This window comes from Camelina sativa, chromosome 2, assembly GCF_000633955.1.
Source record: "Camelina sativa cultivar DH55 chromosome 2, Cs, whole genome shotgun sequence".
Lineage (NCBI taxonomy): Eukaryota > Viridiplantae > Streptophyta > Magnoliopsida > Brassicales > Brassicaceae > Camelina > Camelina sativa.
In genome coordinates, this window is record NC_025686.1 from 1,019,498 (window position 1) to 1,043,934 (window position 24,437).

At 34.3% G+C, this 24,437-nt stretch overlaps 7 protein-coding genes across 10 annotated transcripts in view; 3 read left to right on the top strand and 4 right to left on the bottom strand.

Moving 5' to 3' along the window:
• Window positions 1-1,025, bottom strand: part of LOC104713128 (NAC domain-containing protein 69-like) — a 2,978-nt gene extending 1,953 nt beyond the window's left edge. The window contains exons 1-2 of the mRNA XM_010430187.2: window positions 813-1,025; window positions 455-729 (exon numbers count right to left, since the gene is read on the bottom strand). Coding sequence (XP_010428489.1) covers window positions 455-729; window positions 813-969 — 432 coding nt within the window. The 5' untranslated portion in view covers window positions 970-1,025. The remainder of the gene's footprint in view (window positions 1-454; window positions 730-812) is intronic.
• On the bottom strand, window positions 1,884-4,212 carry LOC104713138 (ribosome production factor 1). The gene is made up of 11 exons (XM_010430198.2): window positions 3,864-4,212; window positions 3,696-3,776; window positions 3,514-3,609; window positions 3,345-3,428; window positions 3,192-3,261; window positions 3,009-3,091; window positions 2,849-2,928; window positions 2,659-2,757; window positions 2,480-2,564; window positions 2,273-2,362; window positions 1,884-2,164 (listed from the first exon to the last, which is right to left on the bottom strand). The coding sequence occupies exons 1-11, from the start codon at window positions 4,101-4,103 to the stop codon at window positions 2,126-2,128; spliced, it is 1,047 nt and encodes a 348-aa protein (XP_010428500.1). The 5' UTR covers window positions 4,104-4,212; the 3' UTR covers window positions 1,884-2,125.
• LOC104713157 (pentatricopeptide repeat-containing protein At4g01570-like) lies at window positions 4,365-6,836 on the top strand. Its single transcript, XM_010430220.1, has one exon. The coding sequence runs from the start codon at window positions 4,395-4,397 to the stop codon at window positions 6,786-6,788; it is 2,394 nt and encodes a 797-aa protein (XP_010428522.1). The 5' UTR covers window positions 4,365-4,394; the 3' UTR covers window positions 6,789-6,836.
• LOC104713147 lies at window positions 6,860-7,547 on the bottom strand. The gene has a single exon (XM_010430209.2). The coding sequence runs from the start codon at window positions 7,350-7,352 to the stop codon at window positions 6,915-6,917; it is 438 nt and encodes a 145-aa protein (XP_010428511.1). The 5' UTR covers window positions 7,353-7,547; the 3' UTR covers window positions 6,860-6,914.
• On the bottom strand, window positions 16,380-18,964 carry LOC109124605 (DNA-directed RNA polymerase III subunit rpc31). Of its 3 annotated transcripts, XR_755584.2 has the most exons (10): window positions 18,804-18,964; window positions 18,579-18,702; window positions 18,349-18,477; window positions 18,213-18,263; window positions 18,101-18,147; window positions 17,910-18,002; window positions 17,764-17,815; window positions 17,583-17,676; window positions 17,080-17,152; window positions 16,380-16,704 (listed from the first exon to the last, which is right to left on the bottom strand). XR_755584.2 is itself a non-coding variant. In XM_010430232.2 (8 exons), the coding sequence occupies exons 1-8, from the start codon at window positions 18,888-18,890 to the stop codon at window positions 17,660-17,662; spliced, it is 600 nt and encodes a 199-aa protein (XP_010428534.1). In that variant the 5' UTR covers window positions 18,891-18,964; the 3' UTR covers window positions 17,471-17,659. The 3 variants fall into 3 exon arrangements, 1 of the variants encoding a protein (XP_010428534.1); XR_755583.2 differs by lacking the exon at window positions 16,380-16,704 and having other exon boundaries at window positions 16,934-17,152; XM_010430232.2 differs by lacking the exons at window positions 16,380-16,704; window positions 17,080-17,152 and having other exon boundaries at window positions 17,471-17,676.
• On the top strand, window positions 19,232-20,557 carry LOC104707941 (GEM-like protein 2). 2 transcript variants are annotated; one of them, XM_010430259.2, is made up of 4 exons: window positions 19,232-19,419; window positions 19,533-19,634; window positions 19,761-20,041; window positions 20,118-20,557. In XM_010430259.2, exons 1-4 carry the CDS (start codon window positions 19,308-19,310, stop codon window positions 20,307-20,309), a joined length of 687 nt encoding a protein of 228 aa, XP_010428561.1. In that variant the 5' UTR covers window positions 19,232-19,307; the 3' UTR covers window positions 20,310-20,557. The 2 variants fall into 2 exon arrangements, with proteins under 2 accessions (XP_010428561.1, XP_010428553.1); XM_010430251.2 differs by having other exon boundaries at window positions 19,273-19,425.
• LOC104713196 (cathepsin B) lies at window positions 21,795-24,229 on the top strand. Its single transcript, XM_010430271.2, has 11 exons — window positions 21,795-21,988; window positions 22,230-22,283; window positions 22,366-22,446; window positions 22,533-22,689; window positions 22,812-22,816; window positions 22,905-22,979; window positions 23,079-23,204; window positions 23,294-23,512; window positions 23,594-23,707; window positions 23,805-23,840; window positions 23,926-24,229. Exons 1-11 carry the CDS (start codon window positions 21,911-21,913, stop codon window positions 24,058-24,060), a joined length of 1,080 nt encoding a protein of 359 aa, XP_010428573.1. The 5' UTR covers window positions 21,795-21,910; the 3' UTR covers window positions 24,061-24,229.

Consider the following 24,437-nt stretch of genomic DNA (forward strand, 5'->3'; position numbering starts at 1 on the left):
CCCCCACAACAACAACAAGACTAAAATATTAGGCATTAGACAGAAGAATCAAACCCCAAAGTTACACACACATAAGTTTGTTTTTGCCAGCAAAACAACAAATCAAAACACACATGAGTTTAAACAACTCAACCACAAGCTTCGGCAGAAGCAAAAACACTCTCTGCCAACAACAAAGTTAGAATCTTTACACCACACCAAACACAGAACCACAAGAGGTGGAGCTGGTATCACAGGGTAACAACTAGATCAGTGAAAAAAGTTGAGTTAAAACCCCCAAAACCATTTCAACTACAACAAAAGACTAAAAAAATTAGGCCACAGATGGCATCAGAGACAGAGTGAATCAAACCCAAATCTCATTAATTTAAAGAAGATCAAGAACTAGATAAGCAGAAACATAAGACTAGCACAGAGCTCAAAAATTCAAGAAACAGTGAGAGATTTTGTTTACCTGATCTTGAGGCAAACAAGTGATGTGATACTCGTGTATAACCCAAGGAGTACGATCACCATTAGGAACTTTACCTTTATGGTACACAAGCGTCTTCTTAAGACCAATCTCAACACCATTTCCTCTCTTATCTTTGATTTTTCGATCCTTACCAGTAGGTTTCCAATACCCACAACCTGTACTCCTCTTCATCGCATTCTTCTTCTTAGGGTTCGTGTACTCAATCCGAGAGAAGAAGTACCATTCAAGATTGTCCGACTGGATCTTCGCTAACCCTGAAACAACAACAAAAACAAAACCCCTCAAATTAGAAATGATCGATGATGAGACAAAGAGAGATAAATATCATAAAACTTACTAGGCAAGAGCTCGGGTATGTAGCTCAAGAAGTTGATCTCGCTAATAGCTTCATCAACAAGCCAAGTCTTACCAAGAATCTTGTTCTTCAGGTAATGGTTTATCAATTCTTCTCCCGTCGGAGAAAATCTATACCCAACAACAACATCTTTCAACATTATTACACAGAAACAGGTTTTTTAAGGTTTTTTCTTTTTCTTTTTCTGTGTGTTTCTTTTTGTTTCCTTTCTTGTCTGAAAGAGATGATGCAAGATTTATTTATATACGTATCATTTTAAAAACAATTAAATTTAATTTTAGAAGTTTCTCAGAAATGAGACGTGTCACACGTTGGTACATGAACTTGGAACATAAGTTTTTAGTTTTTTTTTTTAATTTTTTATTTCTCTGTTTCTGAAGGGTATTTTCGGAAGTTAAAGTTATAGGCTAGCCGCCATAATTAACGAGGACATGAATACGTTTGCAGTTTCACTATATTAGTTGTGTGTCACACTTGGCACTCATTGAGATACGCTTGCAAAATTGCCATGGACATAAAGAATTAAAGATCACAAAAACAACAAAGGTTCATATTGTAGTTATATAGCCTGTTTAGTTTACAACCCAACTTTGAGTTTAAAAAGCCTAGGCAATATTGTAGAATTAGTAGTTAGTTTATTTGCTTCATGGTGTATAAAGACATCGCTAGAGAACTAAGAGGATATGAAGGAAAATGTATTGTTAATAAACTTGTGTTCTTGTGTTGTTCTTATCAACAATTTCTCTTTGGCTTTGAAGAGTGACCGAAACTAGTTTTTATAGCTTACCGTCATATGCAGGACATATACATTCAGGTATGTAATCTCTTTCTCCTTATTCTCAACACACCAAATCTTAGAAAAACATTTTCGAACCCAAGTCACTTGTTCTGTTAATCAGTGAATTTTGTTACAGTTGTTCAGCTATTACTTTTCTTCTTACAATCAAATAGAAATATAAATTCCATAGCCACATAAACAAATCGTAATTGACGGAGCACTGTTATATAAGGAGGAAAAGATGGCAACATAAAGGTTTACTTATAAGAAAGACAAGACGAAAATTAATAATATTTGAATGCACTGTTCCACGTCTTTTGTCCATATTACCAAACAAGTATAGCTTAAATCAACATTGTTAAAAACGTAAGACTCGAATCAAACAAGAGGACCTATGTTGTTGAAATAAGTCGTACGATTGTTCTGATGGCTACATTGAAAAAGAAATGTGACATTTTTTCAAGACATACAAAATTGGTCGGAGATCGGGAATATCTGAAGTGAAACATGGGGAAATCTATAAGAAGAACCTCCTCCTGCTTGTGTCCATTTCAGGCTGTCACGGAAACACAAAAACATGGGGAAAAAAAATTAATAACCATCAAACTCTGAAAAGATAAGCAATGAAACTTGTATATATCTTTCTTCTGGTGATTTTTTTTACCTTGTGAACCCATTCGAATTCTCCGCCTTTGGTGTCAAAGGTTCCATGCTGTAACGTAACTAGCTTAAGCGTGAATCGAGGACCGCATTCCTGCACGTACGTAATATTCAAGGTTTAATGATACAATAAACAGATAAGGTTGATCAATTTAACACACACACAAACAAACCAGAGAAACAATGTTCGATTAATTGTGGATAAACTGACCTGAAGCCGAGGTTTTACTCTCTCTTGAGAGACACCATCTTTTCCTTTATCACTAGGTTTGATTTCCTTTATGTCGAATATGTAACTGAATATAGAGTTGAATTTGTTCAGAAAAAGTTTCAATGGAGGAATCTAGTGTAAGAAACTCAAAAAAGAAAAGAAAAGTTGAAATTATGTACCGATGATGCCTGAAGAATATAAAGTCACGCTGGTTGTGGAATGTCACAACTCTCCTACCGCGGAAATTGGGATCTGGAGGGAAGAGTGATTGAAAAAATCTGAGGAAAGAAAAATATATATACCATCAGCTACAAATCAAAGAGACACTTAGAAAAAAATGAAGTCAACATTCTAAAGAACTATACTTACCTCCCAACACGATTCCCTAAACGAGTAGTAAAGTTATTCAAAACCAGTTCCGGTTCATGGCTTGTAGGATTTCCATGATTCTGCAAATTAAAATTTAACATCAATTCCAGAGATCACTAATCAACACTCGAAGCTTAGACGCATAATGTGTTTTACATACCTTAATATCCTTTCTCAAAACAAGATTTGACAATTTGAAATGAGCAGTAGGACCATTAGGCAAACCGATGATAAGAAGCGCATCTACATATGAAATAAGCAAAAAGCTTGAAAACAAACCATATAAAGAAAGATGACATCAAATGGACAAAAAAACATCAAACTCAGAAGTGAAAAAACTAACCAGGTTCTCTGCGATTTGTATGAACTACAATAAGAGATGTAAAATCTTTCTTCGTTGCATATTCTACAATCTGCAGAACAACATCTTTGATAGGTCATATAATTGCAAAAAGAGACTAACTTTACAAGGATACCCTGAAACTATTAGCAGCACCTTTTTCAAGTCATAAGTTCCTCTTTTCTGATAATGAGAGTTTGGTATCACCGAAAGCAACTCAGATATAAATGCAGGTCCTCTCTGCAATCCAACAACACCTCAAACTTGAATTACAAAACCACAACAACACTGTAGAATCTCTTATAGGACAATGGTAAATACTTACAGTGGAGTTGAAACGACATGTTGTGATCAAGATCTTTGGTGTAACCTCACGTCTCAAGACTGGATTAAACTCATCAGCATCAATATCAGCAAACAACTGCAAAACTCAAATCCAGCTAAATTAGCAAACAACACTAAACGAATTGAACTCAAATTTAAGATGAATCAATATCGTAAACATACTTCTTCGTCGTCAGGTCTGCAAACAGTCTCATCAGATTCTCTAGTATTCTCAATCGTCTTCGGAATCTGCTTTTGTGGAGGCTACACAAAGAACAAAACCTCAAAATCAAATCTCAAATTCAAAATCCCCAAAAAAAAAGATTAAGAGTGTTGTCGAGATCTTTTTACCTCCTCACCAAGCTCTAAAGCTCGTTTCTCAGCAGCGTCACGCTCTCTAATCTTCTTCTGCTTCTCCAATTTCTTCTCCTGCTTCTGCTTAGCGTACACTTTAGATCTCTTATCTTTGTTCTTAATCATCGAAGGAAGTATCACATGCTTCTGCCCACCCCCATTGAAACTAGGCTTCCCACGACCTTCTGATTCCATTTCCTCACCGTCACCATCACCCTTCTTCCTCTTGAACCCCATTTTTTTTACGGCCGCCGACGACGAAACGAATCGTCACTCTTCGTTTAATCGATAGAACTACAAAAGCGGAGGAGAATGAAGACGACGGAGACGGCTTTAGGGTTTATCGACTCCAAAAATTGAAACCACTATATAAATGGGCCTACATTTGGGCCCATTTATAATATAAACGACACCGTATCAGTCTATTATACGGGCCTAACCATGGGCCTTGAAGAAATATTTACTAAACGACGGCGTGTTTAAGTTAGTTTGCTTTCAGTTTTCGTTTCTCAGTGGTTTCACTATGCGATGCGCCATGGAAGAGGAAGCGCCGTATCAGCTGCAGTTTCCGGTCTATCTCCGGCGAAAAATTCACCACTCCCACAGCTTTGTAATGTCCTTCTCGTCGCGTCTTTATCCAAGACACTGTCTCAGTCGGGAACACGGAGCCTCGACGCGAACTCGATTCCGATTTCGGAACCTGTCGTTCTCCAGATCCTTCGTAGAAGCTCCATAGATCCTTCGAAGAAATTAGATTTCTTCAGATGGTGTTTCACTCTCCTTCCCGGTTACAAACATTCAGCATCAGCTTACTCTCAGATATTTCGTACTGTTTGCCGCAGAGGGCTTCTCGGAGAAGTTCCCGATTTGCTTGGTTCGATGAAGGAAGATGGCGTTAATTTGGACCAGACGATGGCTAAGGTATTGCTAGATTCACTAATTCGTTCGGGTAAGTTCGATTCAGCGTTAGGAGTTTTGGATTACATGGAGGAATTAGGAGATTGCTTAAACCCTAGTTTATATGATTCAGTTCTTGTTGCTCTGGTGAAGAAGAATGAGATGCGTATTGCTCTGTCTATTTTCTTTAAGCTTTTAGAAGCTTCTGATAGCCATAGTGGTGATACTGGTGGGGTTATTGTAAGTTATCTTCCTGGAACGGTTGCTGTTAATGAGCTCTTGGTAGGTTTAAGGAGAGCTGGTATGAGGTCAGAGTTTAAAAGGGTGTTTGATAAGTTGAAGGGGATGGAAAAATTCAAGTTTGATACATGGGGTTATAACATATGTATACATGGATTTGGTTGTTGGGGAGATTTGGATGCTGCATTGACTTTGTTCAAGGAGATGAAAAAGCAAAGCTCGGTCTCTGGGTCTTCTTTTGGTCCTGATATATGCACATATAACAGCCTGATTCATGTGTTGTGTTTGTTTGGGAAAGCGAAAGATGCGTTGATTGTATGGGACGAATTGAAAGTATCTGGCCATGAGCCTGATAATTCGACGTATCGGATTCTGATCCAAGGATGTTGTAAATCTTACCGGATGGATGATGCAATGAGGGTTTTTGGTGAGATGCAGTATAATGGGTTTGTCCCTGATACTATTGTGTATAATTGTCTTTTAGATGGGACACTCAAGGCAAGAAAAGTCACTGAGGCTTGTGAGCTGTTTGAGAAGATGGTTCAGGAAGGAGTTAGAGCTTCCTGCTGGACATACAACATTCTAATTGATGGGTTATTTAGGAACGGTAGGGCTGAGGCTGGGTATACTCTGTTTTGTGACTTGAAGAAGAAGGGCCAGTTTGTAGATGCCATTACTTTTAGCATTGTTGTATTGCAGCTTTGCAGGGAAGGGACCCTAGAGGGAGCAGTGAAATTGGTAGAGGAGATGGAAACTAGAGGTTTCACTGTGGATTTGGTTACAATTAGCTCACTCTTGATCGGATTTCACAAACAAGGGAGGTGGGATTGGAAAGAGAAGCTGATGAAGCACATACGGGAAGGAAATTTGGTGCCTAATGTTCTCAGATGGAACGCTGGAGTGGAAGCTTCAATGAAACGTCCACAGAACAAAGATAAGGATTATACTCCAATGTTTCCAAGTAAAGGAAGCTTCCTGGATATCATGAACACGGTGGGTTCGGAAGACAATGGAGCTAGGGTTGAGGAAGCACCACCTATGGAAGATGACCCCTGGTCGTCATCTCCTTATATGGACCAATTAGCACACCAGAGCGGTCGACCTAATCCCTTGTTTGGTTTAACCAGAGGGCAGAGGGTTGTAGCAAAGCCAGATTCTTTTGATGTAGACATGATGAACACCTTTCTATCTATCTATCTGTCCAAAGGTGATCTCAGCCTAGCCTGCAAATTGTTTGAGATATTCAATGAAATGGGTGTAACCGATCTCACGAGTTACACCTACAACACCATGATGAGCTCGTTTGTCAAAAAGGGTTACTACGAAACCGCCCGTGGAGTACTTGATCAAATGGGTGAGAACTTTTGCGCATCGGATATAGCAACATACAACGTGATAATCCAAGGATTAGGCAAAATGGGGAGAGCCGACTTAGCCAGCGCCGTTCTCGACAGACTCACAAAGCAAGGAGGATATCTAGACATTGTAATGTACAACACACTGATCAACGCTCTCGGGAAAGCAAACCGGTTAGACGAAGCAACGCGACTGTTTGAGCACATGAAGAGCAACGGAATAAACCCGGACGTTGTGAGTTACAACACGATGATCGAAGTGAACAGCAAAGCAGGGAGATTGAAAGAAGCATACAAGTACTTGAAAGCGATGCTAAATGCAGGTGTTTTGCCTAATCATGTAACCGATACAATCCTCGATTATCTTGGTAGAGAGATAGAGAAAGCAAGATTCGAAAAGGCTTCTATTGTACGAAACAAACCAAAATAATGGTCGTTTTTTTCAATACAGATCAGTAAAGAAAGATTATAAACAAAAGAAGATTCATCAGCGGTTTGCAATCTCAACAAAACCTAATTGCAATCTCTCTAATGAATGATTCAAAAACGAAAAAAATTAAAAGAGGCCAAAGAGAATAGAGAAACCAAGAAGCATAAGCCAGACAATGTGGATCAAAAGCAGAGCTTGTCCAGGAACAGATAAACCAACGCCATTACCAACATCACAAGCTCCTTGTTTAACAACACGAACACCATTGCACAAAGCATCAGAACAACCACACCAGTAAGTAACGCTGTCTTCACCGCAAACCGGATCAGCCCTGAAACACTTAACCGGACACGAAGCAGGTTGAACCGTTCCTTGACAGAAGAAGTCGCCTCTGTTTTTCTCACCGCCGTTGTTGTTGTTGATCTTCTCCGAAGATAACCTAATAATCTCTCCTCCTCCTTCAAAAATCTCCGTCGAAATGTTGTTAGCGGTAACCAAAGATAGATTCAGAAGAATCAGTAAAAGAAACGAAATTACGGCCAATGACGGCGAGATCGTCGACATTGCCGAGATTTTGAGAATTGAATTTCGCCGGAGAATCTGTCAGAAACCCTAAACTATGAAAGCGTGTTTTTTTTTCTTGATCTTTTGGGTTTTCCTTAAAAAGGAAGGTAAAGAATCTGAGAAGAACGTTGTTTCCTCTCTCTTTTCCTGAAAGGAAACAACGAAGGAGAAAAAGAAAGAAAAAAAAGAACAAAAAAGGAAAAAGAAAGAATTAGGAAAAATCTTTGACACCAAATATATATATTTTTGGGTAATTTGCAAATTACAAGGAAAGAAAATAATGTTATATAATTAAAATATTTATGTATGAGTTGGAACAGTTTTGGTTTAACGGCTACCAACAAAGAAAGAAGAAAACAGCGAGCATGCTTACACTTTTACAGTTGGCTTCCCACGTGGCGAACTTTAACTTAGTAAAGGAGAATAGAACTTCTTGCCGTTGTTGATTTAGACATGCGAACTTCTTGCTGTCCTTTAAACCGCGTGAGATCCAGACGGTGTAAATATGAGAATCTTGAAATTCACTATCTCAGTTTATTTATTACTTATAAAAAACTAAAAGCAGTTTAATATTGGGGGAAAAAAGTCAAACTTCTTTATATATCAAGTCCAAATGTCCAAAGCAAGTAAATTTTATAAGTTTCTCCAGATATTATATATGTTAATATTATGTGTTTATTATGAATATATGATGTGTTGTTAGCTTCTTTTTTTTGGTAACAATATGAAGTATTTTATATTTACCATTTTCAAATTTTTGAAAGAAGTTCTTGGTGAATTTTTTAACTAAAGAAATAGCAATAGAATTGTTTTACTATTGATATATATCTATGTATTATCTTATATTAAGTGTAGAATAATTCTAGTTTATCAAGTAGTAGTATACAGCTTATATATATATATATAAGTGCAATGAATGTTAAACAATTTTAACAAAAAATCTTATCATATAGAACTTGATTTTCAAAGTTAGTAACTCACATGATAGTGGCATATGCCAATTTTATCAATTAGAGATTTTTTCATGTGTAATACAATTTTTTTTGTTTTAACAAAATTTAAATTAGAATAGATAATTATAAGAAAACTATTTTTTCAATTTTTTAAATATGAATAGATAGTTCTAATACATATATAAAAGGAAAATTCTAATTCTAAGATAATAATTCTACAAGAGAATTTTTTTAAATTACATAATTAATTAATTTAATATTATAATTAAATAAATTATACTAATTATTAATTCTAAAAGGAAAATGATTATAAATAGTCACCGCGATATAAACAAATAAATTGTCTCATAACAAATTAGTTTCTTAAAATGCTCCACCACTAATTGATATATGTTTTATTATTAAAGCTTTTTATGTAATAATGTACATTTAGTTTTCTCAACCAAATTCTACAAAATTGCTAATGTATATTTATATGGGTTTCTTGTATTTACATCCCAATATATACGAAAACAAAATTTAAATTCAAACAACTTCACAAGATCAACTTTCAAAAACTAATATGTGGTTGAGATTGTAGTAGTGGCAGACTCTCTATGTTTGATCTTTCTTCTCTAATATCATGGGTTTATAAACTTGAAATCAGTAAAAAATCATGATATGACATATAAAGGCCCTCATATAAAATGAGTTAAAAAGATTTGATATTGCGATGTGATACTTTTTTAAAAGGAATTATAGGAAAAAAAATTCTTATGGAAAATATAAGAATTTAAAAAAAAAATAAAAAAAATAAATTGCTTTCGTTTACATAACTCATTTACACAATCTGTACATATGAAAAACATTTCAACATGCGAGAGTGATATTGAATATAAAATTAAGATCCTTGAATAGGCTTGAATTACCACTCTACAAACATCCTATGCTAAACTAAAACTATCTCTTGTCAAACTTTTTTAGAACGTAAAAATTTTTTTCTTTTTTGTGCAACGAAAACGTAAATAATTATGCTAGGGAAAGTACTGACCTCAAAGTTGGCTCTAAGTTACTATTACACTATCAAATCACACTTCATCAAAATATTCTAGAGGAAGAATCTGATATGAACCAAAATACAATACGTACAGTATGTTGATTGAGTGGTTTTAGAAAACCAGACCAAAAAACAACTAAACAATCGGTTATTTAGAAAAGGGTAAAATAGTCATAATCCCTAAACCATTAAAAACCCTAGAAAACAGAGTGAATAAAAAGGGCAGCGCCACTCATCTCTTTGAAGATCATCTTCTTCTTCTTTGTCAAGTCTCTGCGTTCTTGTTTTTTCGTTTTTATGTTTTCTTTTGGGGATAAATCTGCCTCCTTTGAGTAGCTTTATGAACCCTAAGTTATTTAGGCAATTTCATATTTTGGCTTAGTTAGGAGGCGGAGATCAATCTGATCATCAATACTTTTCTGTATTGTTTTGATTTTGTGGCTTTTTGTTCCGTGGAGAAGCTTCTATTGTTTACTTTAAACTGAAGCTTCTTCCTCAAAAAGTTTCAGACATCAGTTTTCCAGAGTTCGTGTTTAAGATATGTATATGTGTGTTATGTGACTTGTCTATAGCCTCCGAATAACGAGAAGGTGAAATATAGGAACACCTTCTGGTTCAGACAGAGGCTTATATCAAAACTCGAATCAGTTTTTATGAGTGAAAAAGCTCTCCTTTTTCGCCCTTCAAATCCAATTATCCTTTAATGGATAGATTCGAATATTTCTTCTGAATTGGTTCTTGATCAAGTTTTGTTCTTTTGTTGTTTTTGTTTTATACAATTCTTCTGATTATATTACATTGATGTGGAGAGGAATTGACGTCAAATTGAATTCTTTGCAAAGAAAGCTTTCACCTCAATTAGCCAAATAAATTAACTAACGAACAAGGTTACTCTTCAATAAGAAGATTCTGTTTGACTTTTTGAAAAAGTAAACACACAATGCCGTACAAGTTCGTAGGCTTGTAGCAGATAGGAGAGAATGTGTTCAACAAAAGTATACAGAGCTTTATATTTGATGTATACTTGATGTATACAGAGCTTTATGTTCAACAAACACACTTATGATAGCAGCCATATACTTGACTGGGACACATGTTGGAAATTGGGATCATAATGTGCAAAGATGTATCCTGTCTATTTAGACCCTTCCTTATTGGCTCTACTGTTCATTCTGACTATAATAAACTCCAGTATCAAAGCTGATTGCAGCAATATTATCAAGCCAAAATGTATGTCATGAAATTAACAACGTTTACGCATAGCAAAACATCAAAAACTTCAGCTCACAAAAGAGAGTGGCCAGAGAAATATGGAGAACTGGCAGGCAGCCTTGCCAACTCTAACGAAGCTCTAAGGCAATGGTGATACATCCATTAAGTTCTTTCACGTCTCAAAATCCTACTATATTAAACTGAGAAATCTAATATAATAAAGTAGGCTTATACCCTCTAAGCAAGCTCTATATATCTGTCATGTGGCATCTCTGAATTTTATGGTTTTTTTTGTTTCTCTCATGTTTAAACTAATTATTATGTTGTAAATGGTTAATGGGCCACATAAATATTTCGACTTCCCAAAGCAAAACCGACGGAATCTCACAGTTCCATCTTCTCCTCTTTCTCGCCTTTCTCTCTTCCCCACCCTCCCATATTATCTGTTCAATTACCGCTAGAAACTCTAATTAATCTCACCTACATTTTCATGATGTTTCGTTGACCAACAACAGAAATCTTAAATCAATATTTCATTTGTAAAAAGATTACATTAACATCGTTAAAAATCATAACAATGATAATGTGGGAAATTGGAAAATCGTGATAGTTCATGTATTTTTTTTATCACCTATAAAATAGTTTAAATATTTTTCTGGCAACGAAAAAAGTTCGTGTATTTTTCTGGCAAATATTAAACAAGTCATGTATTTTGTTGGCATTTTTCCCTTTTTCTGTTTCATCTTTCTAATTTAAAAATATGAGAAACACATTCTTCTATATTTGATTACTATCAATTTATCATCTAATTTAGAAATATATCATTTATTTTCATATATATTTTTGTGACATGAGACATATTGCCATGTAATTTTATTTTAAATTTATTTTGTGGTCTCTTTTTAATATTTTCTTACCTAATTATTTTATATATATTTTATTATAGTATATTTTCTAATTTCAGTTATTCTCTCCTTAATGGTCCATTTGGTGTTTATTTTCTTAAACATATAATATTTATTTTTAATTATACCTAAAATACAACATATTTAATCATATAAATTAATTCATACTTTAAATATACACTTTAGTACTAAATTGTAACAAAAATTACATAAATTGTGAATTGACTATTTGTTTTCACAATTCACTTTCAGTTAAGTACCCTATCAATTATAATTATAACTTCTCTAATTTAATTTTTCAGACATGTAACTTTCATCACTTCTTATCCGATAAATAATCATTCTCACATTCTCCTCCATCATATCTAAAATCCTAAATATTTTTTATTTTATTTTTTTGTTTTTGTTTTAAATGTTCTTGCATTGGTTGAAAACTCAATGGAAGATTATATTTTATATTATATAATATTTTCTAATTTTACTCTCTCCTTACTGATCTATTTGGTAGTTATTTTCTTAAACATATAATATTTATTTTTACTTAAACCTAAAATACAACATATTTAATCATATACATTAATTCATACTTTAAATATACACTTTAGTACTAAATTGTAACTGAAATTACATAAATTGTGAATTGACTATTTGTTCTCTCCATTCACTTTCAGTTAAATACCCTAGCAATTATAACTATAACTCCTCTAATTTAATTTTTGAAAAATGTAACTTCCATCACTTCTTATTCTATAAATAATCTTTCTCACATTCTCCTCCATCATATCTCAAATCCTAAATATTTTCTTTGTTTCTTTGTTTTTAATGTTCTTGCATTGGTGGTTGAAAACTCAATGAAGATAATATTGTAAGATTTTAATAATATATTTTACATTGTTCTCCATTTTATTTCTTCTTGCTTTTATGCACTTTCTTTACTTTAGCTGTTAGATTATTTCTTACATATTCATATATATATATATATATATATATATATGTATTTGATTCTTAAAAAAATATGTAATGTTCTAACTTCTAAGGAAAGAAAATTTTGTAATATAATTATGAAATATCAAATCAATTTTTCTTAACTTTCTCTTACCTCTAACAAAATTTTATTACATTTTTTAAGAATACTCATCATTATATTTAGTTTCTGATTAAACATATAATTACATAAAAATCATTAAGCTATATTTATTTAATTCAAATATGTATTTCAAAAGGATTTCTCTATATAAAAAACAATATACTATTCTATTTTCTTTCTAGCTTTTATTACAAAGATGAAACAATTATAACTAAATTTAGCAATGTAAATTAACATGAGGGCCATATAAAAAAGTAAAATTAACCTTTGGAAATTGTACTTTAAAGTTTTGCTTGCACTTCATATGATTTTATAGAGAATGATTTTGTTTCTCTCATTTAATACTTTAGGTTATTTGTTAGCTTATATGAAAAAAAAAATATATTTAAATATTATAGTTAATTTTCATTTTATCATTTTTTTAACCTCAAATTCTCGGAGAAACTAATGAAAATTATTATCAAAGTTAAATAATAATAAAACAAAGAAAATTAAGAGATTTGTATGTGTGATTACATTTAAATTAGTTATATATGAAAATGTAAATTTCCTAAAGACATTTAGATTTAATTTTGTTTGCTTTTTATGATTATTAAATAAAATGAAATTAATTAATACAATTTCTTATATATATAAGAATCCGCACATGCGCGGGATATAACCTAGTACATTTATAAAAATAACTTTAATGTAAAAAGTTACATTAGAATGCCATTACAAATACTACAAAAAAAGATATAATCCTTAAGTCTAATTAAGACAATTTAATTAGAGTAGACAAAATATTAGTTTATTAAATTTGTTGCAAAAAAAAAAAATTTAGAAATATCTATTCGGTTAAACAACTAAGATTTTCTTCAGATATAATATCATAAATATAATCTGATTTTATACAGTTTTTTAGGGTGACAACAAATAGTAAAACAAAAAATAAAAGATCATATATTTTTAAAGATTATGAATAACAAAAAACAGATAAAATTATTTTAACTTTTGTTTAAATAAAAGATTATGAATAACAACTTTGTTTGCATTTGAAACGACATTACTTATGGGCAAGTTCCTGGTTGCACAAAAAGAAGTTCAATAAGTTAGATTATGTAAGAAATATCAATATTGTTACGTGCTCTGCTGTGGTCCAATGCTAATCTCTCACTGTGACTCCGTCTGCTTCAGGGGGATTTTCTTCTACCATGGTCATCACACCTAAAACAGGTTACTAAATACTAATATGTCTATAAGCCTGTTTATCAAATATGGTTGTATTAGCTAATAGCATGACTTGTTATCTCCTCCTCGAAACTAGTTGACCGCTTCATTAATTGAATAAGAGTTACTTACAGTCAAGATAAGGTGGATCTTCATTTGTTTTCCATGTATGCAGAAATAAAAAAAGGTTTAGGCATGGTGATGAATTTATATGGTCTGACATATTGGCGTCCATATTTGGATTCCCCTGGATTTCGTGTCTTGGGTGCGGCTGGCTTGAAAAAATCTGGTCTCACATATTGGCGTTCATATATGGATTTCGTGTCCTGGGTGCAACCGGCAAATCATCCACTATCCCTTTACTCTCTTTCTTCCTCTTTCTCACATAGACAAGTAGCTTTCTCACAACCGGCACATCTGCTGATCCATTTCCACCAGAACCCATCTGTTCCCGCTCTTCTTCCTCGTATGTTCCCGTCAGTTCCCGCTGTAGCTCCTTTGATTGCTGTTCTGTGATAGAATTCCTCTCAATTTGCTCTCTGATTTCTCCTCCTCTTTGTTATTAACTCTCTCATTAGCATCATCCTTCTTTGACGCATTCTCACTAGCATTCTTCTCAATTTGCTCATCTGATTTCTCCTCCTCTCTGTTATTAACTCTCTCATTAGCATCATCCTTCTTTGACACATTCTTTGATTGTTGTTCTGTGTTAGAATTCCTCTCAATTTGCTTCTCCTCTCTGTTATTAACTCTCTCATAATGTACTACCATTTCCTTTGGCCAAGCAATGAATTCGCCAATTGCATTTATTAGCATCTCAATGTCATCTACTGGTGCCCAAAGACATATGTCTATTTTGACCTCAGGCACTGTCACATCAACTTCATCAGGCTTCAAGGGTACATTGTGGAGAAATACACGGCTTGGATAGCAATATCCTATTGCAACAACATCATTATTTCCATTATGGTTGATCAAGTTGCACTTGAAAGGCTCATTTACCACTTGAGATGGAGGTAGTGGCTTCTTTGCCTTCTTCTTGGACTTCTTAAGCTTTGCGATCTCTTCAGCCATCTTACGCTGTAGGAGTCCAAGAAGAAGAAGTCCAAGAAGAAGGCAGAGAAGCCACTACCTCCATCTCAAGTGGTAAATGAGCCTTTCAAGTGCAACTTGATTAACCATAATGGAAATAATGATGTTGTTGCAATAGGATATTGCTATCCAAGCCGTGTATTTCTCCACAATGTACCCTTGAAGCTTGATGAAGTTGTTGTGACAGTGTCTGAGGTCAAAATAGACATATGTCTTTGGGCACTAGTAAATGACATTGAGATGCTAATAAATGCAATTGGCGAATTTATTGCCTGACCAAAGGAAATCGTAGTACATTATGAGAGAGTTAATAACAAAGAGGAGGAGAAATCAGAGGAGCAAATTGAGAGGAATTCTAACACATAACAGCAATCAAAGAATGCGTCAAAGAAGGATGATGCTAATGAGAGAGTTAATAACAGAAAGGAGGAGAAATCAGAGGAGCAAATTGAGAAGAATGCTAGTGAGAATGCGTCAAAGAAGGATGATGCTAATGAGAGAGTTAATAACAGAGAGGAGGAGAAATCAGAGTAGCAAATTGAGAGGAATTCTAACACAGAACAGCAATCAAAGGAGCTACAGCGGGAATGGACGGGAACTGACGGGAACATACGAGGAAGAAGAGCAGGAACAGACGGGTTCTGGTGGAAATGGATCAGCAGATGTGCCGATTGTGAGAAAGCTACTTGTCTATGTGAGAAAGAGGAAGAAACAGAGTATAGTGGATGATGTGCCGGTTGCACCCAGGACACGAAATCCAGGAAAATCCATATATGGACGCCAATATGTGAGACCAGATTTTTTCAAGCCGGCCGCACCCAGGACATGAAATCCAGGGGAATCCAAATATGAACGCCAATATGTGAGACCATATAAATTCATTACCATGCCTAAACCTTTTTTTTATTTCTGCATACATGAAAAACAAATGAAGATCCACCTTATCTTGACTATAAGTAACTCTTATTCAATTAATGAAGCGGTCAACTAGCTTCGAGGAGCAGATAGCAAGTCATGTTATTAGCTAATACAACCATCTTTGATAATCAAATAATCAGGCTTATAGACATATCAGTATTAAGTAACCTGTTTTAGGTGTGATGACCATGGTAAAAGAAAATCCCCCTGAAGCAGACGAAGTCACAGTGAGAGATTAGCACGTAACAATATTGATATTTCTTACATAATCTAACTTATTGAACTTTTTTTTGTGCTACCAGGAACTTGCCCATAAGTGATGCCATTCAAATGCAAACAGAAATTCAGAGAAGGATACACGAGCAACTTGAGGTATCATAAACTGTACTCTGTGGATTCACTATAATTAAGGCAGACAGGCAGTAATAAGTGTTATCCGGTATTTTTGTTCCTATATGTGTAGTAGTAACAAGACCAATCAAGTCGAGCCAAGTTCACTAACTCTCATGAAAAAGATATATGACAAACTCTTATAAAATGTGTGTTGTTCATTTATCTTCGAATATGGACAATTTCTAAATTTATATTCAAACATGTAGAAAGACATAAATCCGTGAAAAATCATTAGTCTAAAGCATCAATAGAGGCAAGACCTACACTATATAGAAACAGAGAGAAGAACTAAGCATTTAGTTATGATTTCATTAAAACATATTTCTCCTAGCAGCCTTTCCTTCTTGCTTAGAGCTTCTATTCCTTTTGCATTGCCCATCATTCTACTCAAAAGAGGACGAAGGCTACTTTCGGGACATTGGTTAAACTGAGCCAGGTATAGCGACATTTGCACTTTTGCAGCTCAGGATAGAGGCTCAAGGAAAGTACCTGTAATCAATTCTGGAGAAAGCACAAGAGACTCTTGGTAGACAGAACCTAGGTGCAGCTGGAATTGAAGCAACAAAGCTTAACTCTTAGAATGAGAAACAAAAGTGTCAGCAGAATATACAGACCTTAGTTTCCTAGAACCAAAAGACCTGCAGAAACTACGCCATAAACAGATGCAAACAACTTATAAAATGGAGCTCACATGGGCAGAAGAAGAAGAAGGCCTCAGAGATATTCATTACAGGCCATATCTTTCCAAAATGGTTAACAACACGGAACTGAGAATCTCGTCATCAAGAAGAAGCACTAAAAGATTCTCAATAGGAGTGGGATTACATGAACACAGAGGAGGGAGTAGCAACAACAGACTAACAGAGTATACAGAAGAAAGTTTCAACGAGAATGGTGAAGATTACAAGCTCAAAACACATACCCGTACAGCTTAACACACGTGACGGAGAGTATGGCAGAACGCGTCCGAAACAGATTGATTTGAATGGTTTCAGCTGGAATTAAGAAGAACTACAAGGTTACAGGATGCAGCAATCTTTTCATGATCACAAGAAGTGAAAAGCCTTGGAGGACAAAGTTTGATTTGCTTTTTCAGCTTGAGGAATTCGTATAAAATTGAATTATTAGTCGAACCAAAGAGACTTTATTTGCGTAGTTGTTATCTCATATAAATATATAAGATAGATGATCTACTAACTTCATGGAAGAATAGTGATATTCTTGAGTGAAGAAAATTCATAGAGACAGTAACATGGACAAGTGTATAAGAATACATCAAGCTGCACAGTTTCAATAAAATTTGGATATCAAGATACTGAAAAACATAACTTCTTACGCTTAAAAGTGAATTTTGTATTCGTAGACGGATGGTTCCAATATGATAAACAAATAAATGCCAATATGATCCTTAAAAAAAGTTTTTACCTAAAACTAAAGCTTGGGACAGGCTCAGCTTCTGTTGTCTGCAAAACTTGATTCTTTTGGGAAACAGAAGGGTGCTCTCAATAAACTGCTTCAACTATATTGGCAAGAAACAAGAGAAACAAAGTTAGTTAGAATCGTTAACAAGTTTCATGGAAACAAAGAATAAAGTTTGAGTGCTTACAATCATCATCCGCCTGATTATAATCATCGTCATCATCATCAAAGTCTTGATTCTACAAAAAACAAAACATTTAAGAACAAAGTTTTAAACCAAAAGAATCACAATTATTTCATTTTCACCATAAAATTTGGAAAAATAAGTAGAACCTGATCATAATCTCCGTTATCAGATTCTTCTCCATCTGATTCTTCAACTTCTTCATCATCTTCTCCTTCTTCTTTCTCTTCCGTGCCTTCAGCCTAACCAAACAAAATCCAAAAAAAACGTTACTGTGAAGTGCTCCCAAAAAAAAAAACCATTTCACTGAACAAAAAAATGTGTTTTGTTTTTTTCATACCTTATGCTTAGCTTCAAGCTTTTCAAACACATCCAATTTCAACAAATCTACAAAACGAAACATAAACCTGAGATTCTTGTTATTACACTGTTGATAAAAAAACACAACGTACCTGCTTCTTGACTCCATTTAGCTCTCTTCACAGGCCGTTCTCTTCGAGTATCTGAAAATCACATTCCCATTTATAAAATCAACAACAAATTGCACTATCTAAACTAAACAAATATGAGATGAAACTGAATCCAAACCTCCAAGAAGTTCTTTAGGAAAGTTATCAGGTCTAAGAACAAGAAAATCATAAAAAGATCCCTTATTATTAGACTTGCTCTTCGGCTTCAACGAGTCTGAGAACCTCTCAATGTCTAAACTCTCATTCTCTGATAATGATTGTTAAATAAATAAAAAAGCTCTTAGCTTTCAAGAGACAATACACATAACAAAAACTAAAATTCAAAGCTTGCTTTGTAAGTGGAGATACCTCTGATTAAAACACCATCGCCTAAATGATAAGGAGAGTTTCTCCAAAACCTATTGAAACTATTATAGCTTTGCACTAATTGAGAGTCTATTGATATTAATTTCCGATCAGGTAACGTTATATCCTGCCCAGCATTACAAAAAAAGATCAACACAACCAAACAGAATCTGCAATTGAAACAAAGATCACAAAAAGGCTCAACCTTTACGAAGAAAAAAAACTTACAGGGAAAATTTCAAAAGGCTCAGGCTTTCCATAGTCAGCAGCACCACCACCTCGTCCTCTTCCTCTTCCTCGACCTCTCCAAGACATCTAAACAATTGATGGATGGATCCCCCAAATTCTCTGTCTCTGTAAACAATTGTGGCGGCGAGAGAAGAAGAAGAAGAAGAAGAAGAAGATGAAGAAAATTAGGAAGTTTTATATATTTATTTATATACCCTTTAATCTTTTAAAATTCCCTTTTTGGCCACATAACTTTACTTTCTATCAATTACGGTAGTCTAAAGCTTCTAGTCTTCTAGAAGAAAACAAAACAGAGTTTAACACTTTATACTTTTTTCAAAAGTCATCAAAGGAATGCGTGCATCTACACGGTCCGTCTATGGAGAATTTGTCTTTATTCGAATCCTCAAAAGTAACGAATAAAAAAGGTACGATAGCGTACAACCCACGGGCCTCCCTCTATATTAACTTCATCTATGTTCCTTTACATCACCAGGTGATATCATGAGTCAACAACAATACAAAGACGACTCGGTTACTAATCACAAAACCAATGGCCATGGCGGTCGTTACAATAATCCTTACGTCCAGATTACTACTCCCACATCAGCTTCTGGTAAGAGTAAGTCTACAAATTGATGGGCTAATTCGTGTTTTATAAATAAATTTAGTAGTGTTCGATGATAAATCTTGATTGATATATACAATACATTTATCTATAATATCTAGGGTCGAAGGATAAGGTTCTTGATGTGTTTAATCGTTGTGGGAAGAAAGCAGAGAACGTAACTCGCAAAGCGGAAGCATTAGCCTTCGGTTTAAAAGACCACCGTACGTGAGCTTGTCTTCTTATAATCGATCGATCCTAAAAACATAGCTCTGATATTTAATTAACATTTAAGAGTAATCTATGGTCTATATATATATATATATATGCATGTAACCGGACATGGACAGTGACGTTTAGTCCTAGCATAAGTGATGCAGCAATGGCTAGGCTTACTCAAGGCACTAAGATGATCGTTGAAGGAGGACCAGGGAGAGTGTTTCGGCGAGAGTTTGGTGTTTTAGCCGCAGAGAAACTCTTAGATTCGTTTGTTTGCTACATATCAACCACTTCAGGACCAGTGACTGGAATTTTATACGTGTCCAACAGAAGGATAGCTTTCTGTAGCGACTATGCCATTCGGCTTCCTCCTTCTGCCGGTGGAAATGGTGTTGTTCCGACATATTACAAGGTTAGAGAACGAGTTTCAAACTTTTTTTTTTTTTGTTATAGAAGATTCGTTCATTAAAAATGTTGTGCTGATATAGGTGGTGATGGAGTTGGAGAAGATAAGTAGCATTAGTTCATCATCGAACGTGTTAAAGCCAAGTGAGAGGTATGTGCATATGGTGACACGAGATGGGTTTGAGTTTTGGTTCATGGGCTTTGTCTCCTACATCGATGCTTTCAATTGTCTCAACAAAGCTCACCGCAATTCCCACACTAATCATGTCTTGTAATCAAATTCTAGTATCACGAATAATTCTTTCTTGACCAATCATAAAACTTGTAAGCATTCGGTTGTCATGGACTCTGTCTAGTAATTAAGAAAACTTTGGGTTTGGGATATCAGTAAAGGGTATGTAGTAAAAACCCTACTCTCTACATTAATCATACTTAAAAAAGAAAAAACGATTGAGTTTGTAAATGACTTAGAGATACAGTTACAAATATGTTTTCAAATAATTAAGGATTTTCTTATTTACCACTAATTTGTGTTAATGCAAGAACTACTGATCCGTATCAAACAAAGCAATAGAACAATGGTTTCTTTTGAACTCTCTTTTGATTAACAGAAAATTTGTTTACAAATTTATTTAAATAATTTAATATTCTCTCAAAACTCTATTTCTAAAATTATACAATAAATCTTATACCATCTTCACCCATGAGCAATACATTCAAATAGCTTAAAATTAAATATTTAATATTTTATTAATAAAAGAAGATATAACCAATAAAAATGAGAGAAAAGAGGAGTAACCTTGCTCAGTTAGTTCTTAGAACCTTAATTAATTAATTTTAACCAATTAATTTTTTTAATTAAAAGCAACCCTCTACAAAACACCACTGGAGATGCTCTTAGAACCCTAAAAAACTTCAAAGTCTCTATAAATTCTTTAGCTTTTTTTTATTCTTTTAAAGCTAAAACTTAATAGCTAGTTAATCTTTCTCTTGTTTGTGCTAAAAACTGTTATCTTTTTCTTATTTGTACTAAAAGCTTACAACAGTTTTTACACTCTATTTATAGAACTAAGCATATGCTATACAACAAGCAAAATCCATATTCTATTTCTAATAGGTTTTGGACAATTTCATTTTTCTTCATAGATTAGGAAATTGTCTTCTTTCTTCATATTCACATAATTTTATTTTAAACATGAAGTTCTTCAATCTTCTAGAAGCATCATGTGACTTTTAAGCCATTGTGAAGCCTCTTGCTTATGGATCTTTCCTTGTCAATCAACGACATAGTTCTTGATACTCTGTTTTTGAACTAGTGTTTTGTCCATCTAAAGTAGTACATCCACTCGTTCAAATGCTCAATCTTCAAACTGTTCAGAATTTTAGTTGATAATTTGGTTATACACTAAATCAACAACGAACCTAGAAAAAAGGAAATAAGATTTGTTGGGATAAATTGAGTATACACAAGTAAAACTTATTCATGGTTGTTATTTGTTAACTTGCTGAATTGGTATAGCGATTTCGTAACAAAAGGTCCAACTCCAACTCCAACTCCCTAAGAATATTACGAACGATGTGTAATGAGTAATGACGCAACGTGGCGACCATGTATACCTTTAACGACCTAAGATTCCGTAGATTGCACCAATCAACGGCTAAGATCTTCTTTTGGCTCCTTCAAAAGAAAACAACTCATTGGCTGATTCAGTTTCCCAAGAAATGTCTGTGTCATTGTGGACTAGATAAGCCACTCTCTCTCTCTCTCTCTCTCTTTTTCCGCTACCTATTATAAAAGGAGACTCCCCCACCACTGAGGTTTCACTTATACAAAAGAGATCTCTCTTGATTTTGGATTTCATCGAAGAGCAAAACCATGGCTGATCACAATACCAAACTCTGTTTAGCCTCTGTTCTCTTGCTCCTAGGGCTCGTCTTGGCTTTTGACTTGCAGGTAACTTTCGTAAATCATCTCTTAATTATCTCCCTAAGTTAAGAAGTTTAGTTCTATGCTTCGTTTAGATGATTAGATCCAATATTATCTATGTTTTGATTGTTTAGTTCGTTGATCAATTATGGTTGCGTATATAAAAAGCTATACTTTATTGTTGTCTAGTAAACATTAAGACAAAGAAAGATCCAAACTTTTGTCAGTTTGTTTGACTGAAACTTTTCTGGGTTTTGTCTTAATTCAGGGTATTGCAGCTGAAAATCTTACTAAACAGAAACTGGACTCGAAGATACTTCAGGTTTTGTCTTAATCAAATTTGTTCTGTTCTTTTGATTCTTACTAATCAAAATTTTGATTTGGATTTTTTTCGCACTAATCAGGATGAGATTGTGAAGAAAATCAACCAAAACCCAAACGCTGGATGGAAAGCTTCTATAAATGATCGCTTTTCAAACGCCACTGTTAAGATCTTTTTAAATCTCTATTAAGAGGAACACAAATCTCATCTAATGATGATTCATTATAAAAAGCTTTGTGTATGTTGCAGGTTGCAGAATTTAAGCGTCTTCTTGGTGTTAAGCCAACACCAAAGCAGCATTTCTTAGGTGTTCCTGTTGTAAGCCATGATCCGTCTCTGAAGCTACCTAAACAATTTGATGCTAGAGCCAATTGGCCACAGTGCACCAGTATTGGAAATATCTTAGGTTTGGTTTTAGCCTTTTCTTTTCCCACAATTTGAGTGTTTAATCCCATTTTGTTTATCTGTTACTAACTCTTGGTTTGTATGTATGTATGTGTGTGTGTGTGTTGAATCCTCTATGAACAGATCAGGTAAAGATTCAATCCTTTGTGTGTTTTGGAACTTTAGATTTACCTCTTGAGAAATATGGTTTTATGAGATTTGTGGTTTTGGTTTTAGGGACATTGTGGTTCTTGCTGGGCGTTTGGTGCTGTTGAATCACTATCTGATAGATTCTGTATCCAATTTGGAATGGTAATAACACTAAATTAAGAATTCAAGAACCAGAATTAAGATTAGTAATCCAAAGCCTAAACTTTTTATTATATTTGTTTGTGTGTTTCTCCAATTCAGAACATTACTTTATCAGTAAATGATCTATTAGCTTGTTGTGGATTCCGTTGTGGTGAGGGTTGTGATGGTGGCTACCCAGTTGCTGCTTGGAAATACTTTTCGTACAGCGGTGTTGTCACTGAAGAGGTAAACGATCAATGTCTCACTTAAATTCTTTAAATTTGGAATTGGTTTAGTTTGAAGTTTACTTGATGATATGTTTCTTGGTATGTTAGTGTGATCCATACTTTGACAATACCGGATGCTCTCACCCGGGTTGTGAACCGGCATATGATACTCCGAAATGTCTGAGGAAGTGCGTTAGCGATAACCAACTATGGAGCGAGTCGAAGCATTACAGTGTTAGCACATACACTGTTAAGTCTAATCCACAAGACATTATGGCAGAGGTTTATAAGAATGGACCTGTTGAAGTCTCTTTTACCGTTTATGAGGTAATTAAGACAATAATACATTTATAAGTTGTTGACTAGGATTTTGATTAGGAATTATTATTAATGGTTTGTTTTGATTAGGATTTTGCTCATTACAAATCTGGAGTGTACAAGCACATAACAGGTTCTAACATTGGAGGTCATGCTGTTAAACTTATTGGTTGGGGAACTAGCGATGAAGGCGAGGATTACTGGGTAATGTTAAACGTTATATCGAGATTATCTTATTGAAATTTTTTGATTAGCCAAGATGATTTATAACGTTCTTGGTTTGTTTATTCAATTGTTGCAGTTGATGGCAAATCAATGGAACAGAGGCTGGGGTGATGTAAGTGTTATTTGTAATGAATTTGCGAATAATTCTAGCTTTTTTTTTTAGTTTTGTTGTTGAGATATATGAAAATTGCATGCAGGATGGTTATTTCATGATTAGGAGAGGAACTAATGAATGTGGAATTGAAGATGAACCAGTGGCTGGTTTGCCTTCAAACAAGAATGTGTTTAAGGTTGATGCCGGTTCGAATGATCTTCCGGTTGCCTCGGTTTAATATCAAAGATGGAAATGTTGCGTCGGTTTAATATCAAAGATGAAACGTTTGTTTATAATATGTTGTTGTATCCGGTGACCGGAAATTGTTTTCTGGTTGGCTGTGAAAATGTTATAGAAATAAATACTTCAACACAAACAATATATAAAATGGTTTTTACATTTAACTTTGGAATTGTGTTTTCCATTAGTGGTTAAATACACTATAAATCGATTAGTGATATGAAGCGATCAAAACGTTTTAGCAATACCACCTCGCTGGTTGGTTTAACTCTTCTCTAAATTAATAAAAGTTAGATGTTAACAAAGAAAAACGGTACCGATACATATACTGCACTTGTGACTTGTTCACACCTATTTAGAAGGAAGGGGGTCAAC

Excerpts from the sequence above, each read along its gene's own strand:
- LOC104713138 (XM_010430198.2), bottom strand. The coding sequence starts at position 4,103 with ATGGGGTTCAAGAGGAAGAAGGGTGATGGTGACGGTGAGGAAATGGAA. Across the intron at positions 2,565-2,658 it reads ATATTCTTCAGGCATCATCG|TTACATATTCGACATAAAGG; the intron begins GTACATAATTTC and ends CTCTATATTCAG. Across the intron at positions 2,363-2,479 it reads GAGTAAAACCTCGGCTTCAG|GAATGCGGTCCTCGATTCAC; the intron begins GTCAGTTTATCC and ends ACGTACGTGCAG.
- LOC104713157 (XM_010430220.1), top strand. The coding sequence starts at position 4,395 with ATGCGCCATGGAAGAGGAAGCGCCGTATCAGCTGCAGTTTCCGGTCTA.
- LOC104713147 (XM_010430209.2), bottom strand. The coding sequence starts at position 7,352 with ATGTCGACGATCTCGCCGTCATTGGCCGTAATTTCGTTTCTTTTACTG.
- LOC109124605 (XM_010430232.2), bottom strand. The coding sequence starts at position 18,890 with ATGTCTTGGAGAGGTCGAGGAAGAGGAAGAGGACGAGGTGGTGGTGCT. Across the intron at positions 18,148-18,212 it reads TAAATGGAGTCAAGAAGCAG|ATTTGTTGAAATTGGATGTG; the intron begins GTACGTTGTGTT and ends TTCGTTTTGTAG. Across the intron at positions 17,816-17,909 it reads ATAACGGAGATTATGATCAG|AATCAAGACTTTGATGATGA; the intron begins GTTCTACTTATT and ends TGTTTTTTGTAG.
- LOC104707941 (XM_010430251.2), top strand. The coding sequence starts at position 19,308 with ATGAGTCAACAACAATACAAAGACGACTCGGTTACTAATCACAAAACC. Across the intron at positions 19,635-19,760 it reads CTTCGGTTTAAAAGACCACC|TGACGTTTAGTCCTAGCATA; the intron begins GTACGTGAGCTT and ends GGACATGGACAG. Across the intron at positions 20,042-20,117 it reads TTGTTCCGACATATTACAAG|GTGGTGATGGAGTTGGAGAA; the intron begins GTTAGAGAACGA and ends GTGCTGATATAG.
- LOC104713196 (XM_010430271.2), top strand. The coding sequence starts at position 21,911 with ATGGCTGATCACAATACCAAACTCTGTTTAGCCTCTGTTCTCTTGCTC. Across the intron at positions 22,284-22,365 it reads TGGACTCGAAGATACTTCAG|GATGAGATTGTGAAGAAAAT; the intron begins GTTTTGTCTTAA and ends CGCACTAATCAG. Across the intron at positions 22,980-23,078 it reads TCTGTATCCAATTTGGAATG|AACATTACTTTATCAGTAAA; the intron begins GTAATAACACTA and ends TCTCCAATTCAG.